The sequence below is a fragment of the Bufo bufo genome, chromosome 1, assembly GCF_905171765.1.
Source record: "Bufo bufo chromosome 1, aBufBuf1.1, whole genome shotgun sequence".
In the NCBI taxonomy this organism is placed as follows: domain Eukaryota; kingdom Metazoa; phylum Chordata; class Amphibia; order Anura; family Bufonidae; genus Bufo; species Bufo bufo.
The window spans coordinates 608,320,778-608,341,806 of NC_053389.1; the positions used below are offsets into that span (position 1 = coordinate 608,320,778).

The window sequence follows — 21,029 nt, forward strand, 5'->3', positions numbered from 1 at the left end:
ATTATATGAAGCGTTTGATTGCTGCAATAGCCAATAAAGGCTTTTCTATTGATTATTGAGAAGGGTATGAATAATTTTGGACTGGACACTTTTTGCTCAAATGTAAATAAAAGCTGAGAAATGTTTTTTTTTTTCCCACAATAATGCCTCTTGTACATTGTCTTATTATCTTTTGGGAGACACCTATGTCATTTCCCATCAAAAAATTACTTGCTGGTTGAATAAAATTAACTTTAAGTCAAAATTTGCCAGGGGTATGAATAATTATGGGCAGCACTGTATCACATGTCACATGCTTACTGTGTCAATATGTTTTTGGAATGGACAAAATGTCAAATAAAGAAAGATGATGCAGTCTGTAGCAGTCCAGGTTTCTCGTTCATGACACTACTGCAAACAAAGATGAGGGTGACTGGCTGTCAATGGCAGGACATGTAATGGGCACTGTGACACCAAATTTCCTTCTGCTTAATGCCTGGAAATGCAGAGGCAGGTGTGTGTAATAAAAGTCCCACCTGTGTCTGGATGGTGGACATTGAAAGTGTGGGAGCTGCTTGTGCTTGTTATTGGATTAAACTGGTGGTCTGTCTGGGCCGTCTGGAGCCTCTTCACCATATATGCATGACTTAGGTCATAACAGCCTAGATGGCAGTCAATTTTTTGAAACAACCATCCTACTTCTCTCAGTCCAATGAAGACCATACCTGTAATCATTTACATATCTGCCTGAGACATATCTGCATGCCAGGTTTTGCAGCAATCTAACATGCTACAGTGGAGCAGCTCGCCGCCAAAATTAATAAGGGGGCCACTAAATGTGCATGTAAAACAACAGTTCAGCAAACTCTGTTGAATTTGGTGATCCGAAGTAGACGGATGGCACCTCTGCTAACAAAGTTGCATCGCCAGTACTGGAAGTGGACCTCCGCTGATTGGCAAAAGGTTGCCTTTTAGGATGAGTCACGTTTTCTGCTTCATTGAATGGGAGAAAGTTGGCATGTCAGGCAAGAAACATCAGAGAACAAACACCCTGCAGCCATCGCTAGAAAAATACAAGCTGGTGGTGGCAGTGTTATTGTCTGGGAAATGTTTTTGTGGAATTTTCTGGTCCTACTCATCCATGTGGAAGGCACATTCAACCGATTTGGGTATAAATCCATCCTTGCAGATCACGTACACCCATAAATACTGATGGTCTGCCCTGGACTGGATTGGATCTTCTAGAAAAACAATTCAACATGTCACACAGCTAGAAATGTCAGACATTGGATGGAAGAGCATGACCAAGACTCTCAAGTATTACCCTGGCCCCCTAATTCCCCAGACTTGAACCCAATTGAGCATCTGTCGGACCACCTCGATCATTGTGTTTGCTCTATGGATCTTCCCCAACATGCCTTCTAGCAGCTGTGGGATACACTGCGGTCAGCATGGCTCCAGATACCTGTGACAACCTACCAGGACCTTACTGAGTCACCCCCAGCCCGTCCATCTGCTGTCCGTGCTGCACATGGAGGTTAATATATATATATACAGAAAATGAGCGGCACTCCGGTAGGTTAAGAACCTACCGGAGTGCCGCTCATTTTCTGGATTTATTGCTGGGGTAAGAGGTCTATTCCCCTGGAACGTGCACCCGACTTTTTCTCATCACTGCCAGTGCCGCCATTTTTCCTGGATATGTAGGTAAGGCTGCCGTGCAGCCTGTATTTGTGGGAGGGGCAGAGGCCACGCCCCTTGGCTATATTAACCCCACGAAGTTCAAGGGACGGGACGTGCGGCCAGGTACCTGGTACTTCCGGTTCGCGTCTGGTTCCTGCACGTCCCGCTCGTTTTCGTCACGGTCTGGGTGAGTATCTGTTGGCGTTCGGCTCGTCTCGGGTGTCGTTCAGGTAAGCAGGGGGAATCTGATGCCGGCACGGCGGGTCCGGTCCTCACCCCGGGGGGGGCAGCGCGCGGCTGGTCGAGTTACTTAGCGCGGTACTGGGGCGGTGCAAGCACGTTGCGGGGTATACTGTGGCCCGGCAGGCTTCCATGAGGCAGGCCGGGCGGCGCAGGCTTTCATGCGGGCGGGCGTTCCGGGAGCAGCCGCGTGTGCCGGTTGCTAGGCACGCTCTGCGGCTCCGCCCCTGGTAACGCTTGCACCGTGTTAGGAACCCCCGCCAAATATATAGGAATAAGGATACTGTGCAGTATATTTGCTTCATGTCTTCATACCACTATACAAATATACAACATTTGACTATTAGAGGCACGTCTGTAGGCGGCGGGAAATAGAATACAGAGGGTCACTGTAGAAAAGCAGCATACAGGCCCCTCGCTCTCCATAGATCACCCCACTCCCTTATGTGTCTATCAATCTAGTAGTACTTGTGAGTTATGGAAGCATTATATTAATGCGTTACATGTAATCTATTAACTGTAGGAGGTTGCTTCACAGGTGATAGTGTCAAGTACCGGCTTCCTCCATGGCTGGAGCATCGCATATATACCGTCGGAAGATGTGAGTTGACACTATCCTGGATATACTATCTCGTGATCTATATCCCTGCTACACGTGTGATAGTTGTCAGGCACCAGCTGTTTTCACCATGGCTGGGGTCACTCACATATACGGACGGTATATGTGTTGTGATTGCACATTTCTTCTATGGTATTTACATATAGGTCGTTTCATAGTTCCTTGTTATGTGTGCCCACTGGTTCCATCAGGCACGTGGCTGATCACCATTGGGTCACATTGACAGAGGCGCATGCGCTTGGTTAAGCACGTGGCTGGTTCATGGAACTGTTCCCATTCACCTATTTGTTTTCTGTCCTTAAGTGCCATATTGAATATCTTACGGGTCTAGAGTCTTTTGCTTTTCCTGCTCTGGAAGCGGCTTGTTGGCTCTGCATACGGGAACAGCAGTGCCGGTGTTCTGTTAAAAAAAAAAAAAAAAAACCCTTATCTTTTTGTCTTGCGTCATCATATTGCAGTATCTGCTTCTGGTCGGCTATCTGACGCTCCACTCCGGTTCAAGGATTCTTGACTGGCAGTAGGTGGTACGTCCTGTCTTCTATACGGGTATGGTATGGGTCACAGGGGTTTGGCCGCAGGCACTTTCACACGTTCCATATGTAATGTCCGCCGCACCCATGGCATGTGGTTCCTCGTGGCACGGCCAGGTTGTCATACCTCTCTCTCTCTCTCTCTCCCTCGTTGCTCGTCTGCTGGACGTTCGGGCGCTATTCTGTCAGCCACCCCGGTGGCTCATGATTCTGCCTAAAACTTCCAGGTTGTCACTTTGTCTATTGTAGTACGTCTGCTTGAAACGTTCAGGCATTGTTGCGTCCGCCGCTCCGGTGGCATGTGGTCCGGCCTTGAATCCCAGGTTGTCGTTTTGTTTATTGTGGTGCGTCTGCTTGAAGCGTTCAGGCAAAGTCTCGTCCGCCACTTCGTGGCACGGTGTCCTGGATTTCAGGGTGTCTCGTCTTCTCATGTGGTACGTCCGCTTGAAACGTTCAAGCAGTATTATGTTGTTCACTCCTGGAACGTCCAGGTTGCCATGCTTGTCTACTGTTGCACGTCTGCTTGAAACGTTCAGGCAAAGTATGTCTGCCATGCTGGTGGCTTGTGGTCCTGTCTGGAACGTCCAGGTTGTCATATTTATCTCCTGTTATACGTCTGCTTGAAACGTTCGGGCAAATATGACGTCCGTCACCCCGGTGACACGTGGTCCTGCCTGGTACGTCCAGGTTGTCTTACTTGTCACGTGTTACACGTTTGTCTGAAGCGTTCAGGCAATGTCGCGTCAGCCGCCCCGGCGGCATGGTGTTCTGTCTAAGTACGTCCAAGGGGTCTTTCTTTCACCAAATTTGGCACACCTCCGCCATAGCAGCATGCTTGACCCTGCAGCACGCCCGGGGGGCACGTCATCCTGGTTATTGGCTATTCTGTCCTCATCATTATTGCCTAGAAACGTTTAGGCCATGTTTCTCGTTTACCCTTAATGGCAGGTTGTACGGCCTGACGCAACCAGGTGGGTTATTCCCGGGGCATTTAGATGTTCATTCTTGTTCTTGTTTATACGGCAGCACGTTGGGGTCTCGGTGCCTTCGGTTTCCCATAAACAAGGCCTCCACCTCGGTCGGTGGTACGGGCCTCCAGTACGGTATCGTTATCATTTTCATCAAATTCTATTACCAGGTGAGTATCAATTCAGGTCCGTCTGGTCGGCCATAATCTAGGGGCGGTCTTTCTTTCTTTCATTTCTACATCATGGTTACTCAGTATTCTTGCTAGGGCTATCAGCGCACCGTTCTGATTCTGCTCTTCCGATTAAACATAGCTGCTTCTTTTCAGGCTTAAGTTTCTTTCCTCGGTGGGGGTTACACAGACTGATCTCCTTTACTTCTGGTTCGCATTTACGCAGATGGATCTCCCGCCCCAGTGAACCTAATAGCTCCCTAGCGGACAGTGGGCCGATAGGGGTAAGTTCCTACTATGTTTCACAGTTGTTCATTCGTTTGTCACGACAAGGGTCTTTTCTTAGCGAACTGCAATGCCTCTGGCTCTTGTTTTTCTCCCTTCTGTTTCAATTTCACGGTTGGTTAATGTTTCATTCATGTAAGTGGTTCGGTTCACTAATGTCTATGCATTTGCCTTAGGTCGGGCTCACGTTTAGTTACTTCACATCACGGTAAGGTCTTCCAGGTCAATCCCTTGGCTTCGGGGGGCCTCAGGGCTTCGGGGGCCCGGTGACCATTCTTCATGTTGTTCGTTAGAGGGCAATATGGTCGTAGGCTGGTTAGCGTCCTAGGTCATTGTCGGAGAGGATCATGGTTATGCGAGTCCCCAAGTCATACTGGTGCTGCATAGTGGTTGTGAATAAATTAAGAGGAATAAGCCGCCATATGTCTCCGCCATTAGAGTCTCTCACGCATGGCTTTGCCATTAGAGTCTCTCACGCATGGCTTCTCCCTTTTAGTGTTACATATGACTCCGCCATTAGAGTCTCTCACGCATGGCTTTGCCATTAGAGTCTCTCACGCATGGCTTCTCCCTTTTAGTGTTACATATTACTCCGCCATTAGAGTCTCTCACGCATGGCTTTGCCATTAGAGTCTCTCACGCATGGCTTCTCCCTTTTAGTGTTACATATTACTCCGCCATTAGAGTCTCTCACGCATGGCTTTGCCATTAGAGTCTCGCACGCATTGGCTTCTCCCTTTTTAGTGGTACATATGACTCCGCCATTAGAGTCTCTCACGTATGGCTTCTCCCTTTTAGTGTTACATATGACTGCCATTAAAGTCTCTCACGTATGGCTTCTCCCTTTTAGTGTTACATATGACTCCGCCATTAGATTCTCTCACGCATGGCTGTGCCATTTGAGTCTCTCACGTATGGCTTACCCCCTTCAGGGTCACATATGACTCCGCCATTGGAGTCTCACGCATGCCTTCTCCGTTTTAGTCTTTCACGTATGAATCTGCCATTAGTCTCTCATGCATGGCTTCTCCAGTCTAGTGTTGCACATATGACTCCGCCATTAGTCTCTCACGCACGGCTTCTCCCCTGTTGGTGTTACACATATGAATCCGCCTTTAGTCTCTCTCGCAGGGCTTCTCCCTTTTAGGGTTGCGCATGTCTCTGCCATTAGAGTCTCACGCATGGCTTCTCCATTTAGTCTTACACGTATGACTCCGCCGTTAGTCTCCCACGCGTGGCTTTTTCGTTTAGTGTTGCACATATGTCTCCACCATTAGTCTCTCACGCATGGCTTCTCCGTTTAGTTTTTACACATATGACTCCGCCATTAGTCTCTCACGCTTGGCTTCTCCCTTTTAGGGTTACATATGTGTTTTGCCATTAGAGTCTCTCACGCAGGGCTCCGCCACTTGAGTCTCACGTATGGCTTCTCCGTTTAAAAAAAATAAAATAATAAAAATTCACACACAACAACGCCAGTCGAGGCCGGCTGCGTGGTCCCACAACAAGTAAGTTCCATGTCTTTTCTGTCCTCAGACCCACTCGCATGGCTCGGTCATCTGTGGCTCGCAATACAATTTTCTTGGGGTAGCTCGCACGTGTGACTTGTGCCATTAGAGTCTCACTCGTGTTATTGTTTTCTCTGACTTTTATTTTCTAGGTTGTTGGGTCTTCATTGTGTTCATTATAAGCAGTCATCCCAAGCCTGCCTTTGCGGGCTTCGTCTTCTCCCAGGCATGCTTTCTTCAACTACAAGCTCGGGCTGAGGGTGTTGGTGTCCGGCCTAAGTCCTGGGTATCGGTCCATCTTCCAGTAGGAGGTACAGTAATAAGGCGCAAGTTTACGAAGTCTGTCGTGTCTTCTGACACGGCAGGGCCTATCACGATTACAGGCGCAGCGTACATAGTTTATCACGACCTTAAGCATTTTCTGTCAAATGCAGGTATTGGGGTATGTTCTGTCCTTATTACAGGCACATTAGCTCGTTAATCGTAATAGCCATGTATTCCTGTGGATGGTTCCCCAGGCCTGGTGGGTTTACACTTCACTGAATTTACTACTACGGTAAGACGGCAGGCACCATGTTCTGACTTTTTGGCCCTTAATAGGAAGTGTGGCCTGGGGAATAAGTAGAGGTAAGTATTTTGCCACCAGGAACAGTTGGTGCCCGATTGGGGCCCTGGGCGGATGGTGGGGGTTCATCGGGGTCGGGGGTCTCGGGCTGCGGCCCTCCGGCCATTGCGGGGCTGCGGCTCCCGCGGTGCCCGGACAGCCTGCAGGTATCAGCCTGCAGCAGGGCGTTGTGGGGGTTGTGGTTGCGTCGGCTGGGGGGGGGCGCGGTTTGGGTTGCCTGATCTAGGCACTTCCAACAGATTTACCATTGTTTGTTTCAATCTGTAGCTCTCAGGATTCAGACCTTCTCGTAATATGGTCATTTGTTAGTCAACATAGGAATGAATCATTCCTGGTTCCAGACACTTTTTCAATTGCATCAGCATTTAACCATCTCCAAGTACGATGTGGCGGTACACATGACAAGGAGGTAAGGCAGATGGAAGTCACTGGGATGTAGACGGTATATTCCGCACCTCCATCGTGAAGGGTCTTTTCGTTCAAAAACGGGTGTCGCAACGGTATGTATATATTTACTCCAAACAGGGTCTGCTCCACTCCTTTTGTGTTGGAGCGGCATCTAGGCACCGGATGCCTCCTCAGGTTATCAGGTGCATGGGACGTTGGAGGTAGTCGTGTTTTTTTCAGATATGTTCCAAATCCTCAATCAGAGATCCGTGATGCTTTCGGTTCACTTGCCCTGTAATGGTGCAATAAGTGTTTGACGGTATGGTTGGGTCTCCTTTTTGGCCCCTTTTAGGCCTATCCTCACTACGGGCTCCCGGCATTTCCCAGCCAGAGGTTAGCTCTAGTTCCTACGTCCAGGGGCCGTCGCCCTGACCACAAGTAGGTAAGGCTGCCGTGCAGCCTGTATTTGTGGGAGGGGCAGAGGCCACGCCCCTTGGCTATATTAACCCCACGAAGTTCAAGGGACGGGACGTGCGGCCAGGTACCCCTCCCTTCCCTTTTTCTTAGCTCTTCCTTAAGGATAGGCCCCCTTTTAGGCCTATCCTCACTACGGGCTCCCGGCATTTCCCAGCCAGAGGTTAGCTCTAGTTCCTACGTCCAGGGGCCGTCGCCCTGACCACAAATATATATATATACACTCACCTAAAGAATTATTAGGAACACCATACTAATACGGTGTTGGACCCCCTTTTGCCTTCAGAACTGCCTTAATTCTACGTGGCATTGATTCAACAAGGTGCTGATAGCATTCTTTAGAAATGTTGGCCCATATTGATAGGATAGCATCTTGCAGTTGATGGAGATTTGAGGGATGCACATCCAGGGCACGAAGCTCCCGTTCCACCACATCCCAAAGATGCTCTATTGGGTTGAGATCTGGTGACTGTGGGGGCCATTTTAGTACAGTGAACTCATTGTCATGTTCAAGAAACCAATTTGAAATGATTAGAGCTTTGTGACATGGTGCATTATCCTGCTGGAAGTAGCCATCAGAGGATGGATACATGTTCTCATTCTGTTTACGCCAAATTCTGACTCTACTATTTGAATGTCTCAACAGAAATCGAGACTCATCAGACCAGGCAACATTTTTCCAGTCTCCAACAGTCCAATTTTGGTGAGCTTGTGCAAATTGTAGCCTCTTAAATCACCTTTCTTTCCCATTCTGACATTCAGTTTGGAGTTCAGGAGATTGTCTTGACCAGGACCACACCCCTAAATGCATTGAAGCAACTGCCATGTGATTGGTTGACTAGATAATTGCATTAATGAGAAATAGAACAGGTGTTCCTAATAATTCTTTAGGTGAGTGTGTGTGTATATATATATATATATATATATATATATGCTGGTAGTCATAATAATGGGACTCAACTGTGTGTGTGATTGTGTAATATATACAGTTGTGCTCAAAATAATAGCGGTGTGTTTAAAAAAGTTAATAAAGCTCAAAATCCTTCTAATAGCTTTTATTTCCATACACACAAATGCATTAGGAACACTACACATTCTATTCCAAATCAAAACCTGAAGAAAAATATATCAAATTTGTCTTGTTCCTCTAAAAAGAAATTGAAGAAAAGTGAATATTAGACGGTTCAAAAAAATAGCAGTGTTTGTATTCTTCTTTACAAACTCAAGCATTCACTATATAAACTGAAAAATGTTTGAAGATTTTGCTTTCCTTTGAATCACTTAACTAATATTTAGTTGTATAACCACTGTTTCTGAGAACTGCTGGACATCTGTGTTGCGAGGAGTCAACCAACTTCTGGCACCTGTGAACAGGTATTCCAGCCCAGGATGATTGGACTATATTCCACAGTTCTTTATATCTTAGTTTTGCCTCAGAAACTGCATTTTTGATGTCACCCCACAAGTTTTCTATTGGATTAAGATCCGGGGATTGGGCTGGCCACTCCATAACGTCAATCTTGTTGGTCTGGAACCAAGATGTTGCACGTTTACTGGTGTGTTTGGGGTCGTTGTCTTGTTGGAACACCCATTTTAAGGGCATTTCCTCTTCAGCATAAGGCAGCATGACCTCTGCAAGTATTCTGATGTATTCAAACTGATACATGATTCCTGGTATGCGATAAATGGGCCCAACACCGTAGTATGAGAAACATCCCCATATCATGATGCTTGCGCCACCATGCTTCACTGTCTTCACAGTGTACTGTAGCTTGAATTCAGTGTTTGGGGGTCATCTGACAAACTGTCTCCAGCCACTAGACCCAAAAAGAACAATCTTACTTTCATCAGTCCACAAAATGTCTCTTTAGGCCAGTCAATGTGCTCTTTGGCAAATTGTAACCTCTTCAGCACATGTATTTCTTTCAACAGTGGAACTTTGCGGGGGCTTCTTGCAGATAGCTTGGCTTCACATAGGCCTCTTCTAATTGTAACAGTACTCACAGGTAGCTTTAGACCTTCTTTGATTTCCTGGAGCTGATTGTTGGCTGAGTCCTTGCCATTTTGGCTATTCTTTTATCCATTCGAATGGTAGTTTTTCGCTTTCTTCCACGTCTTTAAGGTTTTGGTTGCCATTTTAAAGCATTTGCTATCATTTTAGCTGAGCAGCCTATCATTTTCTGCACTTCTTTATATGTTTTCCCCTCTCCAATCAACTTTTTAATCAAGGTACGCTGTTCTTCTGAACAATGTCTGGAACGACCCATTTTCCTCAGAATTTCAGAGAGAAATGCACTGTAACCAGCATGTACAACATTTGCTGCCTTCCTTCCTTAAATAAGGGCAATATTTGCCACCTGTTTTTCTAATAATGAATGACCTCACTCATTGAACTCCATATTGCTATTATTTTGAACATGCCCCTTTCAATTAGTGATTCAATTACACAGAATCAGCAGCATGCATGTCATGACTGTTGGGTCTGTTGGATTTCTATTATTCTACTACACCGTCTAGTAAATAATTTGCTATGTAGAAATGTAATTTCTTCCAAAAACAGTGATTGATCAGGTTAGTGATGTCTGACTGCTATTATTTTGAACACAACTGTATGTATATATATATACAGTCATGTGAAAAAATTAGGACACCCTTTGAAAGCATGTGGTTTTTTGTAACATTTTTAATAAATGGTTATTTCATCTCCGTTTCAACAATACAGAGAGATTAAAGTAATCCGACTAAACAAAGAAAACTGAAGAAAAGTCTTTTCAAGATCTTCTGTAAATGTCATTCTACAAAAATGCCTATTCTAACTGAGGAAAAAGATAGGACACCCTTGCCCCTAATAGCGAGTGTTACCTCCTTTGGCTGAAATAACTGCAGTGAGACGGTTCTTGTAGCCATCTACCAGTCTTCGACATCGGTCTGAGGAAATTTTACCCCACTCCTCAATGCAGAACTTTTTCAGCTGTGAGATGTTTGAGGGGTTTCTTGCACGTACAGCCCTTTTCAAGTCACCCCACAGCATCTCAATGGGATTCAAATCTGGACTTTGACTTGGCCATTCCAGGACTCTCCATTTCTTCTTTTTCAGCCAATCTTTGGTTGATTTACTAGTATGTTTTGGGTCATTGTCATGTTGCATGGTCCAGTTCCGCTTCAGCTTTCATTTTCTAACTGATGGTCTCACATGTTCTTCAAGCACCTTCTGATACACAGTAGAATTCATTGTGGATTCTATGATGGTGAGCTGACCAGGTCCTGCTGCAGCAAAGCAGCCCCAAACCATGACACTTCCACCTCCATGCTTCACAGTTGGTATGAGGTTCTTTTCTTGGAATGCTGTGTTTGGTTTACGCCAAACATGTCCTCTGCTGTTGTGTCCAAATAATTCAATTTTGGACTCATCTGTCCAAAGAACATTATTCCAGAAGTCCTGGTCTTTGTCAACTTTATCTCTGGCAAATGTCAGTCTGGCCTCGATGTTTCTCTTGGAAAGCAAAGGTTTCCTCCTTGCACACCTCCCATGCAAGTTAAACTTGTACAGTCTCTTTCTGATTGTAGAGGCATGTACTTCTACATCAACAGTAGCCAGAGCCTGCTGTAGTTCTCGAGATGACACTTTAGGGTTTTTGGAGACCTCTTTTAGCATCTTGCGGTCTGCTCTTGGGGTGAACTTGCTGGGGCGACCAGTCCTGGGCATGTTGGCAGTTGTTTTGAAAGCCCTCCACTTGTAGACTATCTTCCGGACAGTGGAATGGCTGATTTCAAAATCTTTTGAGATCTTTTTAAATCCCTTCCCAGACTCATAGGCTGCTACAATCTTTTTTCTGAAGTCCTCTGACAGCTCTTTTGCTCTCACCATGGTGCTCACTCTCACTTCAACAGTCAGGAGCACACCAAACTAAATGTCTGAGGTTTAAATAGGGCAAGCCTCATTCAACATGCAGAGTAACGATCTACTAATTATGTGCACCTGGTGTGATATACCTGTGTGAGATCTGAGCCAATTTAAGAGGGAATACATGTGAGGGTGTCCTATCTTTTTCCTCAGTTAGAATAGGCATTTTTGTAGAATGACATTTACAGAAGATCTTGAAAAGACTTTTCTTCAGTTTTCTTTGTTTAGTTGGATTACTTTAATCTCTCTGTATTGTTGAAACGGAGATGAAATAACCATTTATTAAAAATGTTACAAAAAACCACATGCTTTCAAAGGGTGTCCTAATTTTTTCACATGACTGTATATATATATATATATACATACACACACACACACACACACACATGTACATATATACTGTACATACATATTTATCTGTATATATTTAATTTCCATATATATGACTAGAAGAGAGCAAGGTATCAGATTAGAATATCTAACTTTCCATAAAGAATTAGGTTAAATGATGAGGTACAATACCAATTAGCATTTTAGAAATAAACAATTGTATATTGTGTATGATAATTGGTTTAGATCATTCCCATTTACTGTATCTTGCAATTGTTTTGCATTCTTGAAATGTAAAATGAGAAACTGAACAACATGTTAAAGGGGTTGTGCAATAATTAATGTAAAAAAATGAATATCAGACAACATTTAGTACATGACAATTTCTTTCTAACAAAGCTAGAACCAGACCTGTACCTCACATGGTTCAAGAGATCTCCCCATTCATTGCTCCAGTTACTTTGCTATATTTATTTCAAGCTGGAATTTTAGGGAGTGTGTCCTTTCTGTTGCAACTCCATTCCTGTAACTGTCACAGCTATTAGATACAGCTGGTGGCAGTTAAAGGATGGAAGTCAGCATGTGTGTCCATCTCAGCAAAAGTTAGGATTTCTAACTTTACTCTGTTTTCCCTTAGTCATACTAGCAGCATAACAATGGGGTAATTCTGGCCCTGTGAACTGGTAGAGCAGAGAAATGTCATGAGTAATTAACTAATTAATAACCCCCATCCCATTAAATATAAAGGGAACTAACATTCCACCGACAGTATGTAATTATAAAGTAAAGAAATAAAAATATGGAGGGAAGGTAGGTAAGTATCTTAATAATACTCTATCAGAAAGGAAGGTAGTGTATGGCTCAAAGGCTAAATGAGCCTGAAGTTTGCTAAGCCTCTTAGCTGAGGTGGAGGCCAGTAGAAAAGCAACCTTCTCCAGAGGTTCAAATGGATGGGTGCATAGGCCCATAAGTACCAAAGAGAGATATCCCATTGTTATACTGGCTTCAAGGCTATAGGTCTTAATCTAAAGGCCCCTTTAAGAAACCTTTAAATTTTTGAAGGTTCTTAAGAAAAAAATCTGCCTAGAAACGCAGACATAGCTGGACTTGACCCTAAGGGTAAAAACACTCAGTCCCTTGTCTAAATCTCCCTGTAGGAACTCCACTATATTATTTAGGGACAGATATAAGCCATTCAATACTCTTCCCGGACACCAAGCCAGAATAATCTTTTTAATTCTAGCATATGCTTTTTTGGGTTGAGTTTGTTCTAGACTTGACTAAGGTATTCATGACTTCTTCTGAGAGTCCTCTAGATTGTAATAGGGGCTGGTAAACCCCCCAGGCTGTAAGGTTGAATCTCTCCAGACCTGAGTACCCTGAGATACCAGGTTCTGCACGGGGTGAAGTCTTCAATATTGGCCTTGACTCATCTGCATGAGTTGGAAAAAAACACATCTTCAGCCAGAATGGTATCATGGCTATTACTGTGGCCTGGTCATGCCTGATCTTCATCAAAACCTTTGGCATCATGGAAACAGAAGGAAATACACAGCCTTAACTGCTTTGGAATGGACAGAGCATCTAAAGCCAAGGGATTGTCCTCCCAACACAGGGAGCAGAACTTCTCCAGCTTGTCATTGAACTTTGAGGAATTGAGAACTACCACTGGCACTCCTATTTCAGAGTGATCTGATGAAAGATCTCCAGATTCAGTGACCATTCTCCTGGGAATGAGTGCCCTGACTTAAAGGCCGTTTAGACAGGCCAAGAATCCGCAAGATAATTGCTAACAAGCAATCATAGGAACACTTGTTAGTGATTATTTGGCGGTGTAAAGGTGCCGCTGATTACCCAATAAAGGAGTGAAATGCCCGCTCATCGGGTAATTGAATCGTTTGTGTAGGAACCTAAATCGTTGTTTTCCGGCACCAGATTGTGACGTTTAAACATACTCTGCTGCTGGCAAACAACGATTCTGTATGGGAAAGAGTGATGGCATTAGTGATGACTCCTCCCCATACTGTGGAGGGTATCACTGCATGTAAATGCAGCTTTCTTCTCCACTGATGAGCAGTTGATAGCTGCGAAGGAACAACTTCCTTACCTACAATCGGCTGCTAAATTGCCCCATCTATAGGGACCTTGAGTTGGTCTGCCACCACATTAAAGGCTCCCCAAATATGAACTGTGGAAAATTTCTCCCCATGATAAGATCATTCCTACCTCAGGAGAGGTTGAGATGGTGTTCCCCCTGTCGATTGATGTATAGGACAGATGTCATGTTGTCTTATCCTGACAGCCTTCCCCCTGATTTGAGGTCTAGTCATTTGAGTTCTCTCAGATTGGAAGATAATGATCTCTCCTGGAGACTCCAAGTGCCTTGCACTGGAATTCCATCTAGGTTAGCTCCCAACTTACTAGGGATATATCTGTAGTCAACAGCATCCAGGATGGCTGAACCAAGTACAGTACATGCAGTCTGCAAAATGGCACTACCATCTGAAAGAGCCATGGGTCAACCCTACAATAGCAGGCTGCTGCAGCAGTGGCTTCATAGGTTCAGAAATCAGTATAGGGTTATAAAAAAAAAAACTTCTACACCTCCCAGAACAATCCAGCATAATGAAAGATACAGAAACAATAAAAGAAACAAAGTAAACTATATGTCTTAGTCCACACCTGACATAAAAAACACACTCTGCGTGGGATGTTAGTTCCCTTTATAGTAAAGGGAAAAAAGGTTTATTAATTTGCTAAATACTCATTAAATTTCCATCTGTCCTACCAGTTCAAAGAGGCAGAATTGCCCAATTGTTGTGCTGCTGATAGGACATAAGGGATGCTTTTATAAGATTCTAGCCAATTGTATCCACCATTTGTGATTATTCCTAAATACCATGTTCTATGTTCATCTAATTATTTTCAGTTGAAGGTGATCCTATGGGTTAGAGAACCTGGAATGCAGCAGAGCATGTGACACAATGGCTTCTCACATTAACTTACCGCAGGGATCAGAGAATAGTGGACAAAGAGGTCCATTCGAATAGATTTGGAGCAAGCAGACGATGTTTCATTGTTGGCGTCATTGGAGGTGGTCAAGCTTAAGGAGGAATTGAACAACATGTATTAAAAAGGACTATTAATATTAATATTGTATTTTTAGAGCATTATGACCTTAAAACAGAAATAAAAAAGATAAGCTTAAAATGTCTAAAACCTAGTGGGTGGCAGGGTGGATATATTCAAATAATTTGTATGTGGTTTATGATTTATTTTATTTTATTCTGTATATGAAAAAAAATCTTTAAAAAATAATATTTATATATCTTGTACATGTACCAGCAGTGAAGCAGCACAAAACTACACTGCTAATGCCCTGCAACAGCCACAATGGGTGACCACGTTTTCTTTTAAAAAAAATAATAAAAAATAATTCTTGAATTGTTGTTATGGAAAACCATATTGTTATTTTATTATGAGCTTATTTATTCAGTTTTCATGGAGTGCAGAAAAATATTATGCATCTAGGTTTACAGAAAGTTCCTGCTCCTTGTCTGAAAATAAGCATGGCTTAACTGAAAAGGGGTGTGGCTTTGCTGTGTTTTACACCAGAATTGTTCCAAGTTTCTGGCATTAAATTATTTCTCAAAGTAAGCCAAGCAATCGTTTGTATAGCGTTAGATAAAGCATCTTTCCCTGCATCGTATTTATCATTCAGCCAGAGCCCCGTCTAGATAGCCGATCTAACTTTATGCTATTCATAGGTTTAGTAAAACTAGTGCCTTTTTGCCTCATCCACTCTGAGTTCCTTGGTCTTGTCCAGTATTTCGTCTTTCTCCTCCGTATCACTATTCCAAGTGCTACCCACCACAAAGTCAGATAAAGTAGAACTGCTACACCCTATTTCTTTTGACCGGTCACCACTCCTGATTTGTCTGTTTTAGTGAACAGTTACGTTCCCTATAATACACTCACTGACAAAAAATAAACAACTCACCTACATACAAATGTCAGTTATGCCTCAGGCAGATATGTAAATGATTTCAAGGGTGGTTTTTATAGGCACTGGATCCTGCCACAAGAGGGCGTAAAAGTGCTTCCCCAGCTGCCCTATAAAAAGGATCTCAAAGACTACTTTTGGGTAGTGTACCTCTTGGTGAGAGACTGCTTGCTAGACAGGCCTCTACAATGCACTCAAAGACATTTTAATCAGTTGACAGGTGTTGAGTGAGGTGCTTCAATGGACTGAGATAAGTTGTTTTGACAATTTGCCCGACCTCAATGGAGATGTTGGGAGCTGTGGTTATGTGAGGGCTCGCACATATGGTGAACAGGCTCCAGATGGTCCAGACAGACTACCAGTAGAGAGAATTGTTTGATCCTCAGACAAGCCCAAGCATCCCAACATTTCATTGTTCACCATCCAGACACAGGTGGCATCTTCATTACACACCCCTGTCTCTGCCCGGACCATTTCCAGGTGCTTAGTGGAACGAAACTTGTAGTGTCCTACTGTTGACAGCCATCATTGCCTTTCTTTGCAGCGGTGTCATGAACATGAATCCTGGACTGCTATCCTCTTTAGCAATGAATCCAGGTTCTGTTTGGGATTCAACGACAGTCAGGTATTAGTATGAAAGTCTCATGGTGAGCGCTTCAATCCTGCCTTTACTGTGGAGCGACACACTGCCCCAACTGCTGTTGTGCTGATCTGGGGAGTCATCTCATACGACAGTGGGTCATCCATAGTAATGATATGAGGGACACCAGCGGCTCAGTGATATGTGCAGGACATCCTGCGGTCACATGTGTTGTCTCTCATGGCAGGGCTTCCAAGTGGCATTTTTCAGTAAGGGTTTATCCCAGGAAAGTCTCCACCTGATTGCAACACTTTCTTGGCTGCCCAGTCACCATATTTATCACCAATCGAGCAATTATGGGACCAGCTGGGACACCAGCTTCAGCAATCTATGAGTGTGCAGGATCTACAGCTCCAGCTGTAACCTCTGTGGGCAAATGTGCTGAAGGATACCATACAGAACCTGTATGCCTCCATGACCAACCATATCTCATCTTCTATCCAGGCTAGAGTCGGCCCAACAGGGAACTAGAGCCTACTTTCAATTGTACAGTTTTTCCCAATTCTTTCACTTTAATATTGAAATGACTTACATATATCCTTATTATAATTACACATATAAAGTTCTATTTGGTTCCAAAACCTTCTTGGTGTTTTTTTTTTGTCAGAGTGCATAGCAATTCTGGAGCACTTTTTCTTAGAACTTTGCATTGCATTGTTCCACTGTTATTCCTCCTAGAAACCTATAATTAACTTGACAACTGGGTATTACGAGTTGTGGTTGTGTCCCTACTTCTGGTAACAGGACCAGACTGTGCCCATTTCATAAAGGAATGATAACCAGTTTAATCATAAATTTCTAGCAGAAATATCAAAGGGACGGGATAACACAAAGTGATAAGAAAAGGTGATCCAGAGTTCTTATTTTATGGGAAAACGAGCATTTACTAAAACAGACACGTTATTAGTGGTAATAGGTCCTCTAACTTTTGCACAAGAGAACTAAAACTAGTAAATGGTTGCACTTGCCATTTGTGTGACTTGCCACAGACAAATCTGGGCAACTCCTACGTTTGCCTATTGATTTTTATGTAAATCTTACAACTGGGAGACCTGTTTACTCACCTCTAGTAGTGAAGTCTCTGGATATTTATTTGTACACTTAATAATACTACTCTTTCATAGTGTAACCATCCTACTGTATTATGTTCAGACAAGAACATTGCCTCCCATCAGTTCTCCTCATACATTCATTATTGCCCACACAAGCGTGCAACAGAAATCCGCCACTGTCCTACAATTTACAGAGAGCCCTGATGGGCTTTAATGCAGGATATTGCTAGTAAACAGGGTAATTAACTTTACATAAAAGTTCATGCTAGAGAAAAAAGAATGGGTTTCTAGCAACGACACCCACATGATGCAGCGACTGCTTTTATGGCTTTTCTGGTTGTTTATCGTCATGGTAATCTATCTTAACGGTTTTAATACCATAGAGAATGAGAAAGCAGCAATCATTTTAAGGCTACCTGCACACAAACTTATTTTGTTTCCGTGTCCATTCAGTTTTTTTTGCGGATAGGATGCGGACCCATTCATTTCAATGGGTCAGCAAATTTACTTAAGGATACCAATTTCCCACAACACAAATTTAATACATTATTGCGACATGCTAGCAAAACCCTCACTGGATGGCCACAATTACGCACATATAGCATAAACAACTCCTAAACTCATAAGCATCTTTTTTTTTTAACTGGTCATCTCGCATCATGTATCTCAGGATATGACTCTAACTTATGACTTTAACATGACACTAAAGGGTAGAATCTATTTCATATATAACAGGGATGCTCAACCTGTGGTCCTCCAGCTGTTGCAAAACTACAACTGCCACCATGCCCTGCTGTAGACTGATAGCTGTATGCTGTCCAGGCATGCTGGGAGTTGCAGTTTTGTAACAGCTTGAGGGCCGCAGGTTGGGCATCCCTGATATATAAGATCTTCTAAACCAGGGATCAGCAACCTTCGGCACTCCAGATGCTGTGAAACTACAACTCCCAGCATGCAAACATGATCAACTGGTCTTCTAACTCCCATAGAAGTGAATGAAAGGAGTTGTAGTTTCTGAACAGCTGGAGTGTGGGAGGTTGCTGCTCCCTGTTCTACACAAAGGATCCACATTGTGGAGCTAGACAAAAGAAAGCCATCAAACTTCGTGAAGATGAAGGACATTTGCAATGTCCCACTACAGAGTAGCGGTACACTGCAAAATACAAAAGAATGTATTTTGGCGTCAGTAACTTGGACTCTGACTTGCACCTCAAACTACCATTAAGCAGAAGAACCCCAGAATCAAAGTGTGCCCTGAAGGGAAGAACAGAGCACCCTTCCAATCACTGCACAAGCCCAGGAACATTGGAACCATGAGAACTACTACTACCATCTGACCACACACTCGTACATGCCCCTGCATCACGCTGCACTTTTTGCACCTACAGTAAGCAGACTATGTTATTCTATGAACCCCAAAAGTATTGCTTTGGCTGCTACAGCTATAGTTACACCCATGACACTATGATATATAATGGAGGAATGAACATGTATGTGACTGATCATTAGTATTCTGTGCATCCTACTGGGGGAGAGCATTAAAAAATGAGTGCATATAAAATCAGCAGTGTGTCTTTCCCACAGTATCAAATTAGATCCCAGGTCTTCCTAAGACATGAAATGATTAGGTATAACAGAAGAGGTGATGTCCATGTATGAGTTATGGCTCACGCACACGAACGTATGTGTCCCGTTCCGTGCATTGGGGCCACAATTTGCAGTCCCCAATGCACGGAGAACGTTCGTGAAGCCTCCGGGACGGATCCAGACCCATTCAACTTGAACGGGTCTGCATCCCTCCGTTCCGGACATGTTCTATCTTTTTGCGGAACGGAAGTAGGGAACGGAACCCCACAGAAGCACTCCATTAAAGTGAATGGGTCCGCATCCGTGATGTGGAAGGCACACGGAACGGTGTCCGTTTATTTTGGATCCGCATATGCGGTCCGCAATACGGAAACGGAACCCATACATTCGTGTGCATGAGCCCTTAGGCAGATTCCACGCTTAAGCTTTGCTCAGATTTCTATCAGGAGCCACTGTAAGGAGATTCTATCATATATGATGGAAAGAAAAATACTACACACAGCACTATTGGCAAATACTGTCTGTATCGTTTTCAAGGTATTTTGAATAGTCGTATAACTTCTCTTTATACAAGAAAATGACGTGCATAAAATTTATCATCCAGGTTGAGCCACTAAGTTTGCACCATCTATATAGCATTAGTAAATCTGCCCCAATAAGAACATGTAAAAGAATCACAATCTAACTGCATGGAATTTACTGTGCGGTCACTATCCTATGGGTTCTGCCAGACGGTCACATTTTTTATGCAGTTCTTAAAGCCAAAACCAGAAGTGGACCAAAAAAGGAGAGAAAGTATTAAGTGCAGAAACTATTTTTTTGGATCCACTCCGAGTTCTGGCTTCAAAAACTGTAGGAAAAACCTCAACCTGTGGCAGCACCCTAAATCCAGCATATAATAATACATTAATAAAGTGTTGACACTTTTAATATAATACAAGGAACCATGTCATCATCTTCAGGGCTGGATCCAACAAGACAGCAAAAATTGCTAACGTAGGCCACGTAATATCTCAGTATGTTCTGTGATGAATGCTGAACACATGGAATAAGGACATGTATCTTCCGTAAGACGGTCCAGCTTTGAGGGCATATGAAGCACACTACGGCATGTTCCTGAAGTTCTTACTCAAGAAAACATATTTATCGTAAATGTAATACCTGCAGGTTCCATCACAATGACATTGTCATTCAATGAGCTCGTCTCACCTTTCATAGGCAGGAACAGACTCCATGGGTCTCCGGCTGCTGCTGCACTAATGGGTCATAAGGTGTGCCTGCAATATACTTTCAGCCAGGTGAAAAGTAAGAGAGGGAAGGTGTTATCAGCCGGAAAGGAAACATTTCCAGAATGATTTGTTAAAACGTGCCCACACTGGGTGACACTCATTACATATGCCGTAACAAGGGCTTTGTGTATTCTTGTGGTACGATTAATTGCGTAAAATAAAATTATAATGGAAAGATTTCTCTCTTCCATGTTTTTTACTTACAAAAACTGAGACAAAATATTGAATGAGATTTTAAACTGTTGTAGGGTTGACGCAACTACATCTATCTATGAGAAGGACATCATATGTATGGCACATGGTTTGTTATTTCTCCCCATACTCTCTGGTCATTCTGAAGAATTGGCAGTAGAAAATACTGGACCAAGAAATATCATAAGGGTGGGTTCACACGGGTTTTTGTAGCAGTTTTTAAAGCTGTGGGTTGAGCGGGAATGAGAACTATAAGGCCCATTTCACACGGGCGAGTATTCCGCGCGGATGCGATGCGTGAGTTGAACGCATTGCACCCGCACTGAATACCGACCCATTCATTTCTATGGGGCTGTTCACATGAGCGGTGATTTTCACGCATCACTTGTGCGTTGCGTGAAAATCGCAGCATGTTCTATATTCTGCGTTTTTCACGCAACGCAGGCCCCATAGAAGTGAATGGGGTTGCGTGAAAATCACAAGCATCCGCAAGCAAGTGCGGATGTGGTGCGATTTTCACGCACGGTTGCTAGGAGACGATCGGGATGGAGACCCGATCATTAT

The 21,029-nt window shown here is 43.7% G+C and overlaps 1 protein-coding gene across 1 annotated transcript in view; it reads right to left on the bottom strand.

Annotated features, from left to right (window-relative positions):
• The window catches only part of LOC120986160 (stimulated by retinoic acid gene 6 protein-like), an 87,796-nt gene extending 67,574 nt beyond the window's left edge, over window positions 1-20,222 (bottom strand). The window contains exons 1-2 of the mRNA XM_040414552.1: window positions 20,194-20,222; window positions 14,709-14,805 (exon numbers count right to left, since the gene is read on the bottom strand). Coding sequence (XP_040270486.1) covers window positions 14,709-14,805; window positions 20,194-20,219 — 123 coding nt within the window. The 5' untranslated portion in view covers window positions 20,220-20,222. The remainder of the gene's footprint in view (window positions 1-14,708; window positions 14,806-20,193) is intronic.
• Between the last annotated feature and the right edge of the window lie 807 nt (window positions 20,223-21,029).